At 38.6% G+C, this 24,488-nt stretch overlaps 1 protein-coding gene across 1 annotated transcript in view; it reads right to left on the bottom strand.

Annotated features, from left to right (window-relative positions):
- Nucleotides 1-22,853, bottom strand: part of LOC109405410 (uncharacterized) — a 63,754-nt gene extending 40,901 nt beyond the window's left edge. Inside the window, exon 1 of the mRNA XM_029856734.2 lies at nucleotides 21,970-22,853. Coding sequence (XP_029712594.1) covers nucleotides 21,970-22,021 — 52 coding nt within the window. The 5' untranslated portion in view covers nucleotides 22,022-22,853. The remainder of the gene's footprint in view (nucleotides 1-21,969) is intronic.
- Between the last annotated feature and the right edge of the window lie 1,635 nt (nucleotides 22,854-24,488).

Genomic DNA, 24,488 nt, shown 5'->3' with positions numbered 1-24,488 from the left:
TAAATCTAAATTGAACTCCCAAGAAATAAAGTAGTCCTAAATTGTTCCTAATACTAGTTTGCGAGTTAATAAACTGCCAAAAGTTTCTATCCGTAAGAAGAAATCCTCCTAGTGGCAGTTAGCTGCAACACCGTGAGCTTTGAGGAAAGTGAAGTAGCTCAAAATTCTATACCACCACCACCCGCACAGCATAGAGCTAGAAATTTTCGGGCAACTCTTGGAGGAATTCACGGAGAACTCCTAGATTAATTTGGAGGCATGTACGAGAAACTTCTGGAGGAATGCCCAAGAAACTCCTGCGAAAAGTCTCGTAGATGTCCTGAAAAAAAATCGCGAGGAACTTCCGGATATAACACCTTGTGAAATTCGCATGCAAGGGCTGGATGAATGTCCGTGGTTGATTCTTTAGGGATTTCTGGGAAAATCCAGAAAAGAACCAGTGATATCTTGCTGAACATCCCGGAGAACTCCTGGAGGAATTTCCGTGGAACTCGTGGAAGTATTCCGGGGAAATTGTGGAAGGATTCCCACGAATATAATACATACACCCGATTCTTATTTTCCATGGGTCAGGTTTCTGCAATAACTCACTAAATTTTGAACCGATTCTCATGTACACATGTGGGCACGATTAGTACTATCTTTGTACAAAAAATCAAGACAATTGGTTCAAAACTGACCGAGTTATATATAAAAAAAAAAGACCCGTGCAAAAAAGAATCGGGCGTAAATGCAGGTAGCTTTCTGGAGGAATTTCCGGGGAACTCCTACAGTAAATTTCGTGGTAATCCTATAGGGCATTCCCAGGAAAACCAAAAAGGGATTCTCACATACTGGATGAATCTTCGGTGAACCCCTCCATGAATTCCCGTGAAACTTCTGGCAGTATCCCTGGGAAACCAACGGAAAATTCCAATGAGAAATTCCTGGAAAAAAATTGTGAGGAGATCCTGGAGGAATTCTCGCAGATCTGCTGAAGGAGCTTCTAAAGAACTGATAGAGGAATTCCTGGAGATTTTTTAGAACTATTAGAAGTATTCTTAGTTGGAATTTCTGGGAAAATCCGGTTCGTGGAACTACCGGGAAGTTTTCCCAGAAAACTCCTGAACGAATTGCCAGCGAATTTCTGAAAGAATTCCCTGGGAAGCCCTGGGAGAATGCCTGGTGAAATCCTGGATGATTTCTTAAAACACGTTGTATGAATTTCCTAGTAAATCCTGAAAGAGTTCCTTGAGAAATCTCGGTGCATAGATAAATTCTGGAGAAATTGCCACGAAAATCGTGAAGGATTCCCACATATACACTGGAGTGCATAGCATCAAACAAAAACTCTAAGTAATCTGCCGAGATCGTATCATTCCAAGAAATCACCAACAGCCGGACGAACAAAAATTCGGGAGGAATTATTCAATACAGCATCTCACAGCACCAAACAGGCCTACAAACAATTCTTTTACCTTCACGGTGCAGCTGAACGCATACAATGCAACAATGCAACGAATGCAACTTTCAAAATCAAAGTTTGATTCCAGTTTTAAATCCGCCCGTGTTTGAAACAAACCTGTCGAGCAGTTGTAAAAGAGTTTCAAGTAAGAAGATAAAACTGATACACAGCATTGCGGAAAGGCTGTTCAAGTTTCAGCTTTGTTTCAAAACTCGTTTTACAAAATAAAACAGCTTCTCAAACAGCCTGATTTGTTCACGAATTTTAAAAGGAAAACTAATTCACAATTCTAGATTGCACTCTGGATTACCTTCATTTTTTTTTTTTAATTTTTTTTTTGCAATAGTAGCGGTTAATGCTTTCATCTGGTCATTGTGATCTACCGCACGCAAGACTGTTAGAGATGGTGGAAATCCTCATCGTAAAGTCCCCTCACCCATGAACGTGGATGTAATCCATGGTCCTCTTTGGAGCCACCATGTTCGAAATTTGAGGCATGGACGGCTGTTCTTTTAAATTTCAACCAAAATCAGTAAACTCTACATTATGTTAGTCAAACGTTAATAGATTCACGTAAGAATGTTGTTCACGTGCAGATTGATGGAAAGTTAAACGGCTTCATTTTCAAACTACTGGATCGTTGTGGATTCTACATATTATATATGTGTAGGCTTCACTTTTAAATAACCCCTTTGTTCCATTCAGCTACTTCCACATTTTCCGACCGACCGACAGAAAAGATTGTCGGCCGAAAGAATTTTTCATTTCGATTTCCCTTTCATGTCAACGCGTCTGATAAGAAAGGAAAATTAATGTAATGGAACTGTCTGCGTATTCTTTCATTCTGTGTGTTAGACGGCGGATGCTGGAGAAGTATCGGTTACTCTTAATTGATTTTCTTTCTCCATAGAGTAGACGTCGCCGATGGATCGTCGATACCTACCCCGTTTGTTATCTTAACTTTATTACCCCTTTGCTGGATTCCTTAGTTTATTTCACTTACTAAGCAGATTCGACCATTACGGTTACATAAAATGTTACCAAAAATTTATACTACTACTGAAGCTCAAGATTTAAACAGACTGGAAGTTCCATTCGGAGCTTTATCTGGATTCAGTGGAACTTGAATGCGTGTTTTTTTTCGCAAGAAGTGGGATTTGTAGATACTCGTCAGCTTATGCCTCAATTATGCCATCATTACCAGCCCACTCCGGAAGGATCCTCATCATCCTGTCAGAAATATCTTTCGTTCGCGACTTTCTATTCAAAACGATTCGGTTCTGTGCGTGCGTCCCAAAGCATGTGGTGGCGTGACGGAGAGATGAACGCCACTAGATTACTCCCGGGATTCCCGGGAAAAGTATTATCCAGTCGGTGGATTGACGGTGAGTTTTTTTTTTTCGTTCACTGCATAATGGTTTTCGGTGGATCATATTTTCCGTTTTTTTTTTTTGTCTGTTTCCGTCGGGTTTCTCGGCAATCTGTCTGGGGTGCTCGCTGGGTGTATGTCCTCGCAGTGTCCGGCTGTCGGCATCAATAGCTATTGTTAGACTCGCTATTGATGCTGGCTTTTTCCGTCACCATTCAGAAGTCAGACGTCGCCGTCTGTGTTTACCATTGGTTATGCATTCAGCTTTTCCAATCATAACCGTAAAGCATTTGCCCCTGCCCCATGTACCTAAAATGTTGCCTGAAAGACATTACTCTAGTCTAGAAGTTTCATACTCAATTCAGTTTAACACTAGCATTAAGGAGAAACATCAGAGGATACAAATATGGCTGCCACAATGGCCGACTTGGACCCCTACTCACGTTTTCAAGAGCACCAATCTTTAAAATTCATAAACAAACGCGCTCGATTTGCAAAAGCTGCCTCTTTTTACGAGTGATCAAAGCCAGGATTAACAAGTACGGCTTGGTTCGATGCTTCGTTCATCAGATTTGTGCCTCTAAAGTTTGTAAGAATTTCTTGATGCTACACCTTAAACAAGTCGCACAAATTCCCCAAGTTATAATGACAGCTGAATAACAGCTTATTCAGCCCAAATTTTCATAATCAAGCTTAAGAGTGGCTTATTCATCTGTTGTACAGCAATAAGGTTTGTTGTGTCGTAGGTGTCACAGTCCCAGGCCGCTGTTATGAGAATGCATCCTTCCCGTACGTTACCAAAGCACAGGCAGTGCTGTCATGGTAAAATCAGAGCTAATTACGTATGGTTTCCAAATATCAGCGCCCCGTACACTGGTAAGCCCTCGGAGGAATGTCTTCAATATTATGTATAGTTAATAATTATTCCTGAGAAACCACTCCATGACAAAAAAAAATCACTATTTTTCCTGTAATTATTGCAGAAGGGACATTCTCGTGGGTATTCCTTCACTTCGTTCTGCAAGAATTCTTCAAAAGAATCCTCCCAAAACTCTTTCAGAATTTATTCTTTCTTCAGTACTGCTCAAAAATGCTCTCCATGATAACCTCCAGGCACAATGCCAGAAATTACTTTGGGGATTCCGGTACTTCCGGTACTTTATAGAAAAGAGATTCTCGCAGGATTCCCTATAATAATTTATGCAAGAATTTCATCAAATATTGCGCCAGTATCTCTATAAAATGCATTCCTGTCCATGCATTTCTTTCAAAATTTCTCCAGGGATTCCTTCAAAGATTATTTCCGAAGCTCCTCCAGAAATTTCGCTTGGGTCGTCTTCAGAAGTGTCTCAAGAAATTTCTCAAATGATTCATCTTGAAACTAGTCCACGAGGTTCTTCAGAAATTTGTTTTGAAATTCCTCTTGGGATTCCTTTAGAAATTTCTTGAGAAATATCTTGAAGGATCGCTACGGAAGTTCATGCATATATTCTTTCACGTGTTTATTCACAGGAATTCCCCCCTAAGAAAATTATCAGAATTCTTCTAGGAATTTCTCCAAGGGTTTGTCAAGGAGATTCTTCAAAGATTTCTTCAAAAGATGCAATTCCAGGAAAATAAAATTGCAGAGGTTCAGAGATTTTTTCTGGGACTGATTCAAAAATTCATCTTTAGTTTTTCTTTAGAAATGCAGAAATGTTTTACAAAGCTTCCTAAAGGTTTTATTTCCTTTCTCAAGAGATTCTGAAAATTCCACCAGAGAATTCCCCAGAAGCTCCTTCAAGTATTCCTCCAAGGATTTCTTAGAGTTTAATCAGACCTTACTTCAGGGGTTCTTTCGTATTTTAATCCGATGATACTTCAGAAATTTATTTAAAGATTATCTTAACAATTTCTGCAGAAAATACTCCACAATGTACTGCTTGGCATTTTTCAAAGAATTTATCAAAAAAAATCCTTGTACGAATACCTGCAGAGGGTTCTCTTGTTCTTCCAGGTAATGTCAGGCCATTTGACCGAATGTTGTTTAAAAGTTTTATAAGAAAGTCTTCTATAAATTCCTCCGGAGATATCGCTGGGAGTACTTCTAAGGATTTGCCTTCAGAAAGGCCTGCACGGATCTCTCAGAATTTTTTTGATAGGTTTATACAAGAATTCTACCAGGTCAATTCACCTAATTAATTAATTAATTAATTTTAAGAGATTCCTTCAGAAATTCCTCTACGGATACCAGCAGAAACCCTTCCAGAAATAACTTAAGCAATTTTTCCTTGAAACTGCTTTTAGAGTCCCCTTACTAGAAATCAAAGAAGTATCTTAAAGAGTTTTTTCAGGTTCTTTCCCAGCAATTTTGTCGCTCCAGAAAAATTTCTAGAATTTATTTGTAGCGAATAAATTGCAACCTTATAAATGCACATTTTATTTTCCATATCGGGCCCTAGTTGGGCGCCAACATAACGGAAAAAAGTTCTACGGAACACTACAAATGCATTGTGCTCCCGATGGGTACCTTAATGAAGACAACTGATAACAGAACCCTACAAATGCGCATTTTATTTTCCACAGAGAGCCCCATATTTTGAAACTAGTGGGATACGAAAAGTAAAATAGAACATTACAAATGCACAAAACACAAACATGCAACACATAACATTCATTTGTGCCCAGTCATCCATATGGATAACGAAGTCCGAACCCAGGATGACGAGGTTTCATAATTGTTATTGGTCCATCAATCATCCTAGAATTGTATTTTGTTTAACAGTTCGCCTTTTAGCTCGCAGCATCTGTTGCTGCATTCATAGCTTGTTTTGGTCTAGGAATTTCTAATCCTAAGGGGGCATCTAGATTCGGGCAACAACACAAGACCGTCTACAATTTGATGTCCGTGTTAGGGAACGGCTTGCGTGTTTTGTACTGGATCGCTCCTGAAATCTTTTTAGCGCTACAAATGCACATTAAATTTCAAGGACAGATGTACAAACCTTCGTATAACTTACAAAATTAATTGACAAAATGTTCACAACAATTTACCATCTTTTTGGATTATACAAAGCAGTAACAAGAAGTTTTATGAGAAGGGATTCATTCAGATAAACATCCAGCGATTTCTTTAGAATTTTCTTTAGAGATTTTTTCAAGAATTCTTCCTGGCATTTTTGTGCAATTTCTGGAAGAACTTCCCAAGAAGAAATCTCTAAATGAATACACGCTCAGAAAACCGTTCTTATAAACGTGAACAAACAAACGTAAACATGAGAACAAGCAAATATACACCGTGAACTGGAACTAGCTCCAGCTGTCAATATGGGCGTTCCAGAAAACGTGAAATCTAGTTCACGGTGTACATTTCTTATTGTTGTTATCGTTGCTATGCATAGTTCCTGTTTGTTCCCGTTGCCGTGACTGAGCGTGCACGAATATCGGAACGGATTTTTTTGCGTGTATCTGAAACAATTCCTACATAAATCTTTGAAGGAACCTTAGGAAATATTCTGACGGAGCAATTTCTAAAATAATATCGTGTTTGAATTCATGCAGGAGTTCCAAAAGGACTTCTTTAAGGTAACTTTTCAATTAATTTCCGTAAATTCCATAAAAACGAACTGTTTAAGAAATTCCGCATTGAAAGTCCTAAAAAAAATCTCAAACTAAGAAATAGGGTATCGCGCTACTTGGGCGGTGGCTTCTATATTCGTCTGTTTTCCACTATAACTCAGTCAATTTTGAACCAGTTGACTTGAAATGTTGTACACGGGTAGATACTATACCTATCTCACTGCATTCCAAAAATTGTGTCAATTGGTTCAAATTTGAGTGAGTTATAGTGAAAAACAGACGAAAATAGAAGCCACCGCCCAAGTGGCGAGATTCCCTAATCTCTGAGGATATTTTTTAAAGAATCACTGTCGAAATATCAGAAAAATCCGAGCGGGAACTTATAAAAGAATCTCTGAAGATTTTTTTTTCTTTTTTGAAGAAATCTCCAGTGAAATTTCTGTAAAAATCTTAGGAAGTACTTTCTCTCTCCTGAATCTGTAGAGGAATAACTGAAAAATAAAACCTGGAATATTCTTGGAAAAAATCCTCGAAACAGCCTTGGGCGGAATCCTAAGAAAAGTTTACTAAGTAATCTTTAAGAAAATTCTTGCACTAATCCATTAAAAACAAATTTAATGTGGAAGATTTTTTAAAGAAATCCGTGAAGATATTTCTGGAGGAATTCTGAACTTTCGATTTTCCGATTCTTCCTGGTGGTATTTCTGAAAGTATTTCTAAAGCAATTTGTGGGTATATTTCTGATGGAATTTCTGTAGGAATACTAAAAAAGGATTAGATAAGATCCCTTGAAAAACTCCTCAAATATTTCTAATGGAATGTTTGTAGAAATTCTTTGCAAACATTTCTGAATAAATTCCTAATAAGAATTAAGAATCCGCAAAGAAATTCTTTAAGTTATCCATAAGGGTAATGCTGAAGAAATTTCTGGAGAAAATCGTGAAAGAACGTCTGTCTGAACTCCTGGAGGATTTTGTGGATCAATCTCTGTAGAAGTTCCTGGACACATTCTGGTGGAAATTTTTAATGGGATTCTTAGAGCAAATCCTGAACAAATTTCTGCTGGACTTTCAGAAGAAATACTTGTACACTGGATGAGTTTCTTGAAGAATCCTCGGTTACTTTTTCAAAACGACGTATCAACATAGGATTTGCGTATATTACACGTCGTTTTGAAAAAGTATCCGAGAATCTTTGAAATAATTACTGAATCCCTGTGGAAATGTGTCAAATAATCCCTGGAGAATTTTTCGAAGGGTTTACCAAATGAATTCCTAATCCCAAAATAATATCTGAAGTCACCCTAGCAGAGCTAGCTCAGTAAAAGAATTCCTGGAAAAATTTCTAGTGAAATTCTCACGAGAATTCCTGAGAGAAACCTTCTGGAACATCCATCTTGTGAAAGAAGATATCTTGATAAAATACTTGGGCAAATGTATGAAGGTATCTCATAAACAATTTCTGACGAAATCTCCAGGAATCCCTAGAAGAATTTCTGAAGAAAACTTTGGATGAATTCTTAATGAGTAGCGGAAGATTTTCTAAAGAAATCAGTGGAGAAATTTCTGATGGAATTCTAAATTTTTATTTTCTGAAGAAATCGCTGGAAGCATTTCTGAAGAAATCAGAGGATGATTCCCTGAAAGAATTCTTGTACTGATTTTTAGAGGAATTTCTGTGGAAACCCATGGTAGCTTTTCTAGAGGAGTTGTTTGAGAAATTTGTGGATAATTTTCTAGAGGTAATTCTATAGAAAAATCTAGAATAATTTCTGAAGAAATCCATGGCAGATGTTCTAATCAAACTTTCGAAAGGAATTCGTGAAAGACTTTCTGAAAGGATTTTATTTGAAGATTTTTCAAAGGAATCCATGGAGCAATTGCGGAAGCAATCCAGGGAAAGGTCATGAAGGAGTTCTTTGATGATTTTCTGGGATAATCTTTCTAATACTTTGGAGAAAAATCTAAAATAAGGCGTATTGCCTGAAGAAATCCATGAATTGTTTTCCAAATGCATTACTTGATAAATTGCTTCTCAAGGTATTTCTGAAAGGGATTAAAAAAAAATATGGATGCATTTCTAAAGCAATCCTAGCAAGATTTTATAAACTAACTTTTAAAGAAATTTCGGAGAAATAACTAGTGAAAAACTCTAAAAATCCCAGGTGAAAATTTTCGATTGAATCATTCATAGATGCTTCAAAAGCCCTTAGAGTTACCAGGGCATCCTTAAGGCACCAAAACGATATACAGAAACAAACTTACCAAATTATAGGAATTCCAGTACTCTCGAGTGGAAATTGTTGCTTTTATTCGCGGCTCCCGATATCCAGCAACAATATCACCCGCAAATATAATTAAAAAAAACACACACACACATATTTTACATTTTTTAAAGTTTAAAACCCCAATTATCCTACTCCTACGTGATCCGCCAAATCGACAGGTAGGAAAATATGTTGAACACTGGAGATCAATTGGCAAACACTTTTCGAGGTAAAATATATCGTTTCTCAATGGATCAAAGAAGCCACAGGATATGGACGTTAACACTGTGACATCAGTGGAGTTGTGTCAAACACACAAGGCTACGGTGGCGCTATCTGTTCATTCCATAGCGGCAGTTATTTTAGTGATCCATTCGACCGGCCATATTCAAAACAACGCGGAGAATAACAGTTTTGAAAACGCAGCCACTCGCGCGCTCAGTCTGCTATGATCGCCAATTTCATACTCAATTTAATTTGAGCAGATATCTGCAGAACAAAATAAATAGTACGGAAGGTGCTACTGAAGTACTTTCCCCAACAAAAGCAGACACACCACGAGTACGGGCTTTAATTGTATTTCAAGTGGGCGCTGTCCGTCGTTTGTTCGGTGGCTGACCGGCCGGAAATGGGCAAACCGAAAACAAATCACTTCTCGGAAGGGAATGCATAAAAAGGAAAGTCAATTAGCGGAAGCAATTAATTGCTGCACCCCGGCCCGACGCGCGCTTCCCAGATTGTGCTTAATTTACAACATTATTGGAACACATGTTTGGGTTTGGCCGGGGATTCGTTTTTCAATCAATTATTCTGATTATTGCAGATAATTAAATTCAATCACGGTTCGGACGATATTATTTACGAGCACTTGATTTCACAAACTTATTATGACAATGTACAGTGGTGCAGAGAGGTGTTATTTGGTAAAATAAAGAACTCTTTTTTTGTGAAAAAAATGTCAAAAAGGAACGGCAACTCAGTTGGTAAGGGTGCGGTGGGATTCGAACCCACGACTTCGTATTCATTAGATCGACGCTTTATCCAACTAAACCACAGAACAGGTAACGATTATGTACAACTAAAAACGGTTCCGATTTAATGAATGTAGGCAGGATGATATTTTTCATACATTAGTTGATTTAGAAATTGTGTTTAACTGATGTTGTCATGAGTAGATGCTGTCATCAAAAAAAATTACAAGATGTTCAGAGGATTACCACTAATAAACCATGTTGAAGTTACAAGTTCTTCCACGGCGTTTGTCTCAATTGCGCATTTAAATACCAGAATCACCAGTCCACTCTGGATGGATTCTGTCTGAAACAGCTCTTATTTCCACTTTCCAACTCCACTTTCCACTCAAAATGATCTGGTGCCATGCGTCCCGAAGCTGCATGGGGCGTGACGAAGAAACCAACGTCACTGTATCATAGTTTCCCGGGATGAATATTATCCGGATGGAGGCTAGATAGCGAGTGTTTTTTTTTTCACTACATGATGGTTTTTGCTGGATCAAATTTTCCTTTCTTTTTGTCTCCTTTGGTGCCTCGGCAGTCTGTCTGGTGCAATGGGTGTCTGTGGTGCTTGTAATGTCCGGCAGCTGACGGCTGCCCCAGCTATTGTTATACTCGCTATTGATGCTGGCTGCTGCGTGGCCACCAATCAGATGTCAGACGACGCGTCGTCGGCATCAGTGTACGGTAAAAATTCCAAACGATGCACCCGGAATGAATAAGTAACCCCATACGGCGTAGTGAGAGAAATTAATGGGTATTATAATTTACGATGTTCATGCTTTCGAGGAATATGTGTCAGTTTGAAATAATTGCCAGACCACCTTTTCTTATGCCTCATATCACACTTACATTTAGTAATCAATTAACAAACATAAATGTTTAGCAGTTTATTCAATAGTCTTATGTTGTTTTTTTTTTGTTCAATATAAAGATACTTTTTAACCGTATTACAGATAGCCCTTTCTTGATGTGTATTAACCAGATTTTTAGCCCTAGGCTAGTTCATTTCGGTACCCACGCTTTACTTCCCTTCCGAAGGAAGAACTCACATTTTGTGAGTTTGTCGGGAGTGGGATTCAATCCCAGGTCCTCGGCGTGATACTCAAGTATTCTAACCATCACACCAGGTCCGCTCCACAGATAGCCCTTGATGTTATGATTAAGTTTGCCGAAGACGAAATATTTTCATAAGCTTAAATCTCAAGATGCACAAATTCTAAAATGTTTAAGCCTCACTAGCGACAGATGTAAAAACTTGAAGAATTTGAAGGCAAAGTGCATTTAAGTGACAAATGGTGAGATACATTAGCGAAAAGAAATTACTACTTGCTTTGCTGGGATTCGAACCCACGACTGCGTATCGCTAGTCCGGCGCTTTGGTCAACTAAGCCTTATAACAAGTTATAACTCTGTGGAAGAGAAAGTTAAACTGGATTCGAAGCGCCACCCCATGGGTCATGGACCCGGTTTTATCTCTCAATTTGTCAATTAAGCGCACTTTGCTATCAAATAGTTCAAGTCTTTTCGTCTACTTCACATAAACTGGCCCACTGGTATAGCTGGAAAAGGACAACAAATTGATTGTCACTAGTGACACCTGGTGGATAATTCCATATTCAACTAATCCATTATCGAACTGCTCTTAATGCCCTCTTAACTACAGAACTTTTCGGAATCAGTACAGTCAACTCTAAATTAATAAACCCTCAAAATTTTGATTGCTTTAGAATATTCTCAATGTACAGAGTGTTACTCAACTTTATGCCTATGAGTTTGCTGTAAGACCCACTATTTTTAGACATTTTTTGAAAGTCTTCCAAACTGTTGAAGCTATTGAAGTCTTCAATAGCTGGGAAAACTTCAAAAAAATGTCTAAAAACGGTGGGTACAGAGTAAGCTCATTGGCATAAAATTGAAGAAAACTCAGTATTTCAAGAATATTTCAAACCCCAGATGTATAACAAATTGTTCAAAATGTTGAAAATAAATTCTGGCAAAATTTTACAGAATGTCTTGCCAACAACTTTGGATTTCTGGCAAAATTCGTCAGGAATAGTTTGTTTATTTTCTTGAACAAAAAATCAAGTGAATGTTTAGTTCGTTTCTCCTGACGTTTAAAAAAAATTCCTGGAGTTTTTTCATGTAATTCAAAGATGTATTCATTAACTCTACCAGACATTCATTCCAACAGTTCTTCCAAAGTTTTACCCAAATATTTTAAAGATGTATTACTTTTAGAGTTCCGCTAAAAACTAATTGATTTTACAAGATACCTTCAAGGGAATCCACTTAAAAGAAAGTTCTAAAACAATGAATTCAGTAAACTCACCTGGAGGAAATTTTTATGCCTTTGCCAAATATATGTACCTAAAAATGTAATAGGTCTTGTAAAAGAAAATTTATAAGAATTTCACCAGAAATTGTAGAGCAATTTCAAAGAATTCTCAGATTTCAAATTTCTCAAAACCTATAGCTTTTGATGAAAAACGGGTTTTTCTCGACTTCAAGTTCTGTTTTTCAGGAACAATGAAGGCACGATAAAGTTGGGTACGTTGCGCAATTCAGATCCCATTGTAATCCACTAGCCTCTGCCCAGCAGCTCCTATCTCTACCTCCACGTGGCACCGGCCGGGATGAGAGCGACCTTAAGGTAAAAGGATCACACAATAACATCCTCGTGCTCATCATTCAACCATGGACAGGGTAGTAAAGTGACAGCAGCACAAAGGCAGCCAGGCAACGTAGCGGTTCAACTTCAGAAAAATAAAAGTGCACAGCCCACACTCCGGAAGCACTGATGATGACAAGGACGCATTTTACACGCACCTCGAACGCGAGTACGACCACTGCCCAAGCCACGACGTCAAGATCACCGTTCCAATATACTTGCACCGAGGCAACAGACTCTAATCCTCCCCGGAGCCACCATACGGACTGGAAACCATCAACGCTGAATTTACTACAATATTTAGCTACTTGCTGTCGACACATTTTACCCATCATTACACATCCTTACAAAAAAAAAGTTTAGTGTCATTTTACTCCTCATCCTCGACATTTCATAGACTCAATGGAATCCTAGGTCGATGAAGCGAATTTGCTACTGAGGATGGATTCCTTCAAATAATTTTCCCGGCACTCCTGCGAGGTTTACTCCAGTGTGGTTATTCTTCGATAGTGTAATATGCCGTAAGCACAAAGGAATGTCAAAAATTGATTGAAAAATGCATCGTTATTTATGCATTTCCTTAACCAAACGAAAATCGAACTCAGTCTGGATAAAAAAGGTGGAAATAAAAAATGAAAGCGAAAGAGAAAACTAGAAGAAATGTTCGAAAATGACAGACATTTTTTAGGTAAGTCGTAATGAAATTGATGGTCCTATTTCTATACACTAAAACCTCTTTTTATGCATGTTTTTTATGCACTTTCAATTTATGCACCTGTTTTATGCCCTGCATAAAAAGAGGGAAGCTACTCAGAACCAATATTTCATAATGACGGGAACAATTGCAACGGCGGCAGGGTGTGTTTATAGGGGAGAGCGAAGAAAGGTTACAGGGGCGTTTCAGGGGGTCCCAAGAGGTTTCGAGGGTTTCGGAGCTTCTCAGGTGCGTTACATGGAGTTCGAGGGAGTTTAAGGGGGATTTCAGAGGCATTTTAGGAAGTTTCAGAGCATTTTCGGCGCGATTCAGAGGCCTTACGGAACGGTTTTAGGGGGTTTCGGAGCCCCTCAGGTACGTTACATGGGGCCCGAGGGGGTGGTTTAAAGGGGATTTATGAGATCTTCCAGGAAGTTTCAGAGCTTTTTCAGCGGGATTCAGAGGAGTTACGGAAACGTTACGAAGGAGTTTTAGGGGGTATCAGACCACCTCAGTTGCGTAACATGGAGTCCAAAGGGGTTTTAGGGGGATCTCGGAAGCATTTCAGGAAGTTTCAAAAGTTTTTAAGTAATCCCTTCGCATAGTTTTTAAAGCGCCCCTGAATACTGTTTGATTTAAAGGTGTTCTTGAAACCCTCCTGACCTGATACAACTCTGACCTAAAAGGCCTCGAAATGCCTCGGAAACCTTCGTAATCCCATTGAAACCTCTGTGAACGCCCTTAAAATGTTCCTTGAACACTCTGATACTCTTAAATTACTCTGAAATGACTAAAATACATTGAAACGCCCCTCAAACCCCTTGCAATGCCTTTAAAAGGCTCCTAAGATCCCTTGAACAACCCTTAAAGCCCCTTGAAACGTCCCTGAAACCCCCTTAATACTATTGAAATGCCCTTAAATTCCCCGTAATCCCATTAAAACGCCAACAAATCTTGACAGATAGCCCTTACAAGGCTCCTCAAATCCCCTGAAACAACCCCTTAAAACGCCCCTGGAGCCCCTTGGAACCCCCTTTTTTGGGTTCTCTGGGAACTTTCTGGAAACCCCCTTAGCCCCACCTCGAATGCCCAGGAGCAAGACCTGCTCTCGCGAACTAAATTCCCTCATTGAAGCCCAAACTTAATTTATGCTTGTTTATGCTTTTTTTTAATGTATGCACATTTTAAATTTAATATTTTAACAGTCCAAATATCGTGATAAAAAAACTCACGCGGAATACCGTGATCAGAAAAAAGTTGGAACTTTTACTTTGAGCAGCTCGTTCTCAGCCGTCTGTGGTTCGATTAAAAATATTTTTTCAGGGATCTTCTACCCAACTCTTCTATTTTTGTGTTCTGTAAAAAATATGTTTCTTGGGATGCTCATTTTTCCCCCAGACTTGCATGAGTAAGGAACATTTTTAAAAAACCTCACTATTTTTGATTGGCGTTCCAAATTTTAAGGGTGATTACGAAAAATGACTAGAAATCGGTATACTTGGCAAAAAAGGCATTATATAGAGGCAGTAAACTATTTGCGTAGCTATCTTAAACATCCCTAGCTACAAATGAACACGGCTCCCGACCGGCATGTATTCTAGTGCTCTTGATAAGCATCCTAAAAGGTTCGAGTCTTCAGCAAAGTGTTTTGTATTGATTGGTACTACACTTTCATGTATTCTATATTGATCTAGATCTGTTGTAACTGATCTAGATAAGTTTAATTATTTATATGGCTCTCTAGAATACTCGATATGCATTCTGGAAGGTTGCAGTCTTCGGCAAAGTTCTTTGGATTGGTTAGTACTTCACTTTGACGTCTTCAGTTTTGATCTAGATCTGCTGTAATTGATCTAGATCTGCTGTAATTGATCTAGATAAGTTTTATTTTTCTATATGATTTTCTAGAATCCTCGATAGGCATCCTAGAGGGTTGCAGTCTTCAGCAAAGTTCTCTGCGTTGGTTAGTACTCCACTTTTATCTCATCGGTTTTGATCTAGATCTGCTGTATTTTATCTTGATAAGTATTATTTTTCTTAATAAGTATCTAGAATTCTCTACATGCATTCTAGAGGGTTTCTGTCTTCGACAAAGATCACTGAATTGATTGGTACTATACTTTTACCTCTCAGGTTTTCATCTAGATTTGCTGTAAATGATCTAGATAAGTTTTATTTTTCTACATGACTCTTTAGAATTATAGCTATGCATCCGAGAGGGTTGCAGTCTTCGGCAAAGTTCTCTTTTACTTTACTTTACTTTTACGACTTCGGTTTTGACCTAGATCTGCTGCGCTTTATCTAGATAAGTATTATTTTTCTAAATTACTCTCTGGAATTCACTACATGCATCCTAGGGGGTTTCTGTCTTCGACAAAGTTCATTAAATTGATTGGTACAACGCTTTTACGTCTCCGGTTTTCATCTAGATCTGCTGTAAATGATCTAGATAGGATTTATTTTCTACAAGGCTCTCTGGATTTCTAGCTATGCATCCTAGAGGGTTGCAGTCTTTGGTAAAGTTCTCTGCATTGGTTAGTATTTCACTTTTACCTCATCGGTTATATATGCTGTAGCTGATCCAGATAAGCTTTATTTTTCTATATGCCTTTTTTAGAATTCTCGATATGCATCCTAGAGGGTGTCAGTCATCGGCAAAGAACTTTAGATTTGTTTCTACTAAACTTTAACGGCTTCGGGTTTGGTTTTGGTATGCTGTGACTGATCTAGATCAGTTTTATCTCACGATATAACTTCAGTGCCTTTGGCAAAGTATATTGAATTGGTTAGTATCACATTTTTACATTTGCAGTTTTCATTTTGATCTAGAGTAACTGATCTGTATTTTTTCCCTGAATGTCTTTCAAGGGTTTGATTTTGATATAGTTTAAATGATTGTAGTCTTCGACAAATTGATTGAAATCACATGTTAACGTCCTCGGGTTATTTTCAAATAAGCTGCAATAATTTCGGTATGGCCTCTTTTGTATACAATAAATATTGAAATTTTATAGAAATGTTAGCGTACGAGATGCTTTGAGCGAAATGGGGCTTTTTTTTGAAAATGAGTAACTCTAGTTTCCGGTATGCTGGCTTTCTCAGTCTTGGGTAAATCAAAACAGCAAGTTTTGCTTTTCCCGACGATTCGGCTGTTTATTAAGCCTTTTTCAAGGTTTTTTTGTTTGCGTCAACCCAAACTTTAGTTACTACCACAGTATTTTTTTCCGTATTAACAATTTAAGGTTGAGTCAAAAGTTTTCCAAAGCTTATTATATAAGTCGTAAACACTCAAAATTTCATTGCATTTGGTTCTTTAAATCCGGAAACAACCGTTCTAAGTAGGCCATCGGATAGTTTTGCCATTTATGAGAATCTTTCTAACTTTAATTGGAGTAGCTCAAAATTTTCTTAATTTGGACCATTTATGGACAACTAGCTGAACAACTTTACTGCCGTTCTACGCATAATTGACCCATGTACATATGGATTCCCCTAGAACATAGGACAATTATGCGTAGAACGGCAGTTTAAATGATGCTTTTTTCAAAAAGTTACAGCTAGTTGACCATTTTTTTTTTTTGAGGAGTGAAAATTTTGCCTGTTTCGAACAATTTGTCTATTACCTGTATATATTATACACAAATAAAGTTTTTTTTCACAAGGGAGCAAACGGGAACAACCCAACATAAACATCGATCCCATCAACACCAAACTGGCTTGACCCAAGCAACCCTATATTTCGGTGGAAAGAACTCATTTCAGATTTACACATGTTTCCTGTAGAGAATTGTAGAGAGTGAGTTAAAAAAATAATACTTATCTAGATAAAATACAGCAGGTCTAGATCAAAACCGATTAGGTAAAAGTGAAGTACTAACCAACGCAGAGAACTTTGCCGAAGACTGCAATCCTCTAGAATGCATAGCTAGAGCTCCAGAAAGTCATGTAGAAAAATATAAGGGTATGCGGTGTAACGTTTAGACGTTTTTATTCTTTTAAGTAAAATAAAGTTTGAATTCAATTAGATTAAATTGATATATTTTCTGAATATTTTGATTTTGATTTTAAAATTTGTTTTTTTTTTATAATTAATTATTAGTTTTCATGATTATTTTAGTTAATTTGTAGCTTTTGACGTTTTTATCTTTTGTAGTAAAATCTTAATTGAATTAGATTCGTTGAATTTGCCTTAGAGTTTGAACCGTTTCATTTAGTATAGATTATCCGTTTCATATATGGTTTGTGTCTAGGCTAAGCTAATGACTTTTTCGATGGCGTTAAATAGTTTTTACGGCCATGTGCGATTTGAATTTGGCGCACTTGTAAATAATTGGTTGTACATTCAATAGACGACTGCTTCAATAGCAGGAAATTTACTTGACTAGAGAAATCGACTTGACTCCATCACTTGATAGTTGAGTCGGCTGGAGAACAAAAGCGAGCTTCGGCGACCTTCTGCCTGTTTTAAGTTTCGTTAAGGTGTGTAGTGTTTTGTAGTATTGTAAATTTGTTAAGTAGTGCCGTTTGAAGTGGATTTAACATTAATTTTCTTTGTTTTTCGTTCTGTAGTGGCTTAAATTTTGGTTTTTGCCGCCAGGGGCAGACGCTCTGTTCCCTGTGCGTTTAATTGTTGTTAAAAAGGTAATTATTAAAATTGAATTCGTTTTAGTGTATGTTGTTTTAATTTTGTGTTCGTCTTTGGACGTTAGCGTCCAAAAGATGCTTTTTATTTTGGACTTCAAGTCATTTTCGCTGCTCCTCGCCCGCCAAAACTTTCGCCGGACTAAAGGTGCGGAGGGCTGCCAGTTTTGGCGGGCGAGGAGCAGCGAAAATGACTTGAAGTCCAAAATAAAAAGCGTCTTTTGGACGCTAGGGTCCAAAGACGAACACAAAATTAAAACAACATACACTAAAACGAATTCAATTTTAATAATTACCTTTTTAACAACAATTAAACGTACAGGGAACAGAGCGTCTGCCCCTGGCGACAAAAACCAAAATTAAAGCCACTACAGAACGAAAAACAAAGAAAATTAATGTTAAATCCACTTCAAACGGCACTACTTAACAAATTTACAATACTACAAAACACTACACACCTTAACGAAACTTAAAACAGGCAGAAGGTCGCCGAAGCTCGCTTCTGTTCTCCAGCCGACTCAACTATCAAGTGATGGAGTCAAGTCGATTTCTCTAGTCAAGTAAATTTCCTGCTATTGAAGCAGTCGAAACGTTACAGCGGTATACCGAAAAATTTCGCCAAATACACCTCGAAACGAAATTCCGCGGAATTCCACGGAATTCACCTAGGCGAAATTTATGATTTTGAATTTCGTTTCGTTTCACCAAATTTTAAAAATGTCGTCTTCAAAAAATAGATTTTGACGAAATCAAACGGAATTCCGCGGAATGTCTAAAAAGTTTCGAAAACAAATAAATAGTGTCAATGTCCACATCATCTATCGAAGATCTTGATAATCTCAAGTTACTGAAAAGTGTTTAAAAAAAATATCTCGAATAGCGAGAGACAATACACTTCAGTTATTAATTAAAGGGCTTTCCTTGCCTGCCATTGCATGATTTTGCACATTGTGAGGCAAGTACAATGATACACTATGCCGAGAAAATTTTCCTGACTGGAACGGGAATCGAACCCGCCTTCTCCAGATTGGCGACCTATAGCCTTAACCACTAGGCAAACTGGAGGCAATACACTCTCAGAATAAAAACACAAAAAAATCTCGAATATATTTCTTATCTTGAACCTACCATCAAGATCTTGCTCGATAGGTATGCTTTCCACATTTGCGGTATGCTGGACCATACTTAATATTTTGGTTAAATTTTCTGATGGAACCAAATGCAGAAAAACTCGGGTTTAGTTCCTGTCTTCAGTTTAGATTCCCAAAAGGATTTTTTAGCAGAATAATGGGGTAGAATGATCGAGAGTGTAGGATGCTCTAGCAAAAGTTCTAAGGAAACATGGAAGCTCTCCCAGGATATTATTATTATTATTATTAGCTTTATTAGGGAGATTTTCAGCCCGAGGCTGGTTTATCTCCAACCCAGGATATGGCCCTAGAAAATAAATAATGAAAATCCCAGAAGAAATCGATTAACACAAATTCGGTAGAAGGTTTAGAACGTGCAAATGTTTCTGGAGAAAACCTTTTCCAGGAAATTTCCAGTGGAAGTCTTGAAAGTGTTTTTCCATCAAATCTGTATGACGAATTGTTTTACACGGTTAAACTCTTTTTTATTTTGCTGACAAGAAATTTCGTAAAATTCCATGTTCCTCCTCTTGTTTTTCATAAAGTTCTTCTTAAATGAGAAAGTTTGCAAACGCTAAAAGGAGTACTTTAGCGATATTTTGATGAATTTAAGAAAATACTGAATAATAATTTTTGGGGGAATCCTAAATCATGTTTTTTTTTAATTGTTAAATTTCTCAAATATGTTCAGGTGAAGACATCGATGTAGGAGTTTGTAGAGGAATTCTTCAAGTATGTCAAGTGGAAAGTAGGAATTCATACCAATATTTTTTGAAAATGTCAAAAGGTTTTTGCCCTGGGCTGAAAATCTCGTTAATAAAGATAATAATGATAAATGTCAAAAGGTTAAATGAGCACTACAAACTATAACATCGCTGTGTGCGCATCCTACCTTTATACTTAATTTCGGCAAAAAAAACTGTTAGCTGCAGCATGGATTTCATCAGATTATTCAACAACATACTTTGGGCTGGTGGTATTACGTGGGACTTTGTTTTTCTTCAACTGCTGTAACAGAATGTTCAGCCCTAGGTTAGTTGATTTCGGAACCCATAGTCTCAAATCGAAAGACCTGAAGGTAAAATTCACATTTTACAAGTCTTTTGGGAGTGGTATTTGATCCCTGGTCCTCGGTGAAAAAGGCATGCACTTTAACTATCACACCAGGTCCATTATAGTTCAGATCTATCTGGTAGAATTCTTGTCCATATATGTACCTAGAGATGATTGTGTTATATTTTTCGAATTTCAAGTTTGCGGATGCCTTCATATTTGATGAGTATGCATACATTTCTTAAGTGTTAAATCATCTATCAATTTTGGGTTTAGATTTAAGGCTTTCTCCAGAAGGTACGCCATTCAAATGGTTAACATCGGGCTGACGTTTCCTTATCATTGCTACAGGTTTCTGATAAACAATTGGCATGAGAGCATATTATAGCATAGTCACATTATTGATGTGCATTTTTTAGGTCATTGAAGCTATCTTATTGGGTTATTGGTGTAATTATTCGAATTTTCAATATATGTCGCGAAAAATTGTTGAACAATGAATGACACTGTAGCAAAAGAAGCAAGGGGATGACAATATTTATGGAACTGCAATTCGCGCCACCGCAAACACGCAGTATCAATTCGCACAAAATTGATGTATCTGCAAAATTCCGCGGAACTTTTTCGAAAATTTCGTTTCGTTTCGAAAAATACCGAGTAAATTCGGATTTCGTATCGATCTCACGAAACATTTTTGAATTTCGTTTCGTTTCGTACCGCATCGTATCAGAAATTGTATTTTTCGTTTCGTTTTGTTTCGCCTTGAAAAAATCCCATACCGCATACCCTTAAAAAAATAAAACTTATCTAGATAAATTACAGCAGATCTAGGTCAAAGCTGTACAGTCCAGGTCGTTGATAATAGGTGTGTCCAGTCCAGTGTCCCCAAATCAAACAATTATTTCGTAAGTTTTTAAATAATGTAAAAAATGTTAAATATCCCTAATAAGTGTTATTTACAAAATCCAGGCATACAAGAAGCCCAACATGAAAATTGCGGCATATATAAATGTAACGAAGAACGACAGACAGTGTAGGTGTAGTTTTATGTTATGTTTTCTGTTCTATGTTGTAATACCAAAATTGTATACTCTATTTTAGTTTACCCTTGAAAAAGGCCAAATAAACAAGGCCGAAACGTCGGGCAATACAACACTAGTCGTTTAGAATTTCCCCAGACTGAGAAAGCCAGTTAAAATATTCAACAAATTTCCAGTCGAAACTCCCGTCACGATAAATATGGCAAATTTTGACAAATTAATTATGCATCAAACTTTAAAACTGCTCTACACATGTTTGCGCTCCTTGACAGCCTTGATGGCAATCTGTTTCAACAATTCAAGGACACTGAAAAAGTGCGTAAGTCTGTTCTTCATTCTTCAAAACAAACCGTCAAAACGAATAACGAGCACGTTAATTAGACACTTGATGGCAGAGGAAACTTCCAACTTTCAAATGCCCCCCCGTGTTCAAAATGTTTCGAGGCTGATGAAGAATGACGGGCCGTTACGAATGATTGAAATTCCGAAGCACCCACTCAAGCTCCCAATGTGGATGCCATGAAAAGCGTATTTTTTAATGGAAGCTCTTCCCCAAATTTATTTCGATTTAATATTGTTAACTTAGGAACTTTTTTGATGAAACGTAACAACTTGGATAATTTTACAAGAAACCACAAAAATCTTAATGTTGTGAATACTTAAACACAGCTAGGTATCTTGTACCGACTTTTCGAACCCTCTAAGCAGAATACCCTCTTCGAATGAGTGTAATCAGTTTCGTACCTTTTAATTCCGCCCTAATTGCTTATCCTTTGACAGATACGCGTATTTTGACTACCACTTGTAATCTTCCTCAGTGTCAGTTATCCACTGTTTAGCACTGGATAACTGACACTGAGGAAGATTACAAGTGGTAGTCAAAATACGCGTATCTGTCAAAGGATAAGCAATTAGGGCGGAATTAAAAGGTACGAAACTGATTACACTCATTCGAACAGCTAGGTATTTATGGTGCAATGCTGAGCAAGACCTTGATCTGATTCTAAAAACTCTATTAGATGAGTAACTTAACAAATGATAACTATCAAGTCTAAACGTGACATAAATTCTTACGATGGATAGTACTTACCGCCGAAACTCACAGTCAGCAAGATCGCTATAATCCACAAAATGGCACACATGTTTCAATTTGTAACTTTTTTTTGGTTTAGGTATTAACGTTTGCTTTTCAGCCTAAAAATCGTTCAATCTGCAACTTTTCGAAGACCAAATACACCTGGAGAAATCCTCAAACCGTCAAGCTAATTCTTCTTCACTGGATGCAACAACAGCTCTTGACGACCACGCGGCATATAATCGAGGACGATAATGGAATTGCCAAGCCGTGCATAACGAACCCCATAAAGTCCATTCAAAAAAGCAAAGCTGAACAATCTGCATCCATACATTTTCGCACTATACACACGTCGTCGGCGGAGGAACTTTTTTCCACACTTTCTGATAAATCACTTCTGTAACTTGTAACGAAGTATCATCCTACATCCATAGCTGAAGGCGCGAAAAAAATCTAATCGCTACACAGAGCACACCACTCGTCGTCGTCGTTAAAAGCTGCCAGGATTGCACTCTCCGGCGGCACGCTTATCCTGAGCAATCACGATAAGTGACTTCTTCTGGAACGGGCATCGACGACGAAGGCACCTATGCTCTACCTTACACCCGCTCGCCCTCTCTAGATGTCACGGTTGTGTCAACAGAACCAAGCCCTCCAATCGGGCAAACAGTGCCCGCCCGGTGATTGATTAATGTTCAGCGCGCCCCCCGTATTTCCGATATAAAATCGCGATGCGTTTCCGGAAGCGAAAGGGCCGAATAGCGCTCGGATGCTGATCCCGATTCAGTTGGAAGTCGCCGGTAGACTGAGCCGCGTTTGGCGAGATGCGGTACTTTTTAACACACCCGCGTGTGTCAGCTGTTTACGAAGATGAGTTCCAACAACACTCGGGGAACTCCGAACTCGCAGCGACCAAGAAGAGCTCATGCGCATTCGTTGGGGGGTCTCAAACGGAAACACGTGGCAACATTAGGGAACTCAAATTCTATAGAAGCGGTTGGTATTGTTTACATCACAGCATTATCGAGACTTGAAAACCTGTAGCTGATGGAAGTCTGTCGATACAATAAGATATGCGGCGGATGTGTGGAATCCAATTTTAGAAACTTTTGTGGTCATCGAGTATCCGACTTCTGATTTCGAAGGATTTGGAATACTTGACGCGTTGCGTGCGATGCAGAGGTGCATGACGTTGCTCGAAACCAATTTATGGTACGTTCCATTCATGATTTGGCTAGTGGCTTGAGAAGATTTTACATAAACTATTCGAGAAATAGGATTAATGTGGAGCGTTGGATACAAGAAAGACGCTTTTTCTGACAATAAATCCTTAATTTTGAATATCAAGTGAGTTTGCTATAGCTATCTCAAATCTATTTTACTGAATTTAGGCGTGGTAACGGCAGTCCGCTGCCCAAGTCACGACGTCAAGACCCTCATAGGAGATCTAAAACGCTCAGATTTGCCGGGGGGGGGGGGGGGGGGGGGACAATTTCAGATCGACAACTGGAAAGCTCAGCTCTTACCAGCTAACGAACGAAAACGGCCTTCGACTTATTGATTTCACTGCCTCAAAAACATGGCCAATCGTAAACTTATTTTTTTTTTCAACACACATCTGGAGATCACCAGAGCAAACGGTATTGTATCAATCAAACCAGTTTTTACGTTTTATTCGTGTATTTCAAAAATGGTTACAAAACAATGGCGTCTTTTGCGCCCGCGATCGCGAATACTTCTGTCCAAAGCTGGCGGAATTCAGGGTTGCCAACTTGTGTTGTTACTTCTCTCATAGGGATGCACCGTTCCTCAGGCCATTCAACAAGCTTATAGCAGTGGGCGATTACGTTCCCTTACATTGCGCCCCCTGGTGTGACACTGGTTTGTCATCACGAATATCTCATACATACATTTATTTGTTCAACATCATTAAGATAAGACATAATCAACAATAGTACGCCACAATACTCGATTTGCAGCTGCAGCTCTCCAACGTCGGTCACGCCCAACACTCGCCAGATCACGCTCCACCTGGTCCGCCCATCGTGCTCTCTGTGCTCCACGCCTTCTTGTACCAACCGGATGGTTAGCAAACACCAGCTTTGCAGGGTTGTTGTCCGGCATTCTTGCAACATGCCCTGCCCAACGTATCCTTCCGGCTTTGGCCACTTTCTGGATGCTGGGTTCGCCGTAAAGTGCAGCGAGCTCGTGGTTCATCCTTCTCCGCCACACACCGTTCTCCTGCACGCCGCCAAAGATCGTCCTTAGGACCCGTCGCTCGAAAACTCCGAGTGCTTGCAGGTCCTCCTCGAGCATCGTCCATGTCTCGTGTCCGTAGAGAACCACCGGTCTTATTAACGTCTTGTACATGGTACATTTGGTGCGGGGGTGAATCTTTTTTGACCGCAGTTTCTTCTGGAGCCCATAGTAGGCACGACTTCCACTGATGATGCGTCTTCGTATTTCACGGCTTACGTTATTGTCAGCCGTTAGCAAGGAACCGAGGTAGACGAATTCTTCTACCACTTCGAAAG

This window comes from Aedes albopictus, chromosome 1, assembly GCF_035046485.1.
Source record: "Aedes albopictus strain Foshan chromosome 1, AalbF5, whole genome shotgun sequence".
In the NCBI taxonomy this organism is placed as follows: Eukaryota; Metazoa; Arthropoda; class Insecta; order Diptera; family Culicidae; genus Aedes; species Aedes albopictus.
Note: the sequence above shows the minus strand (reverse complement) of the source record. Positions and strands in the feature narration are given on the sequence as shown.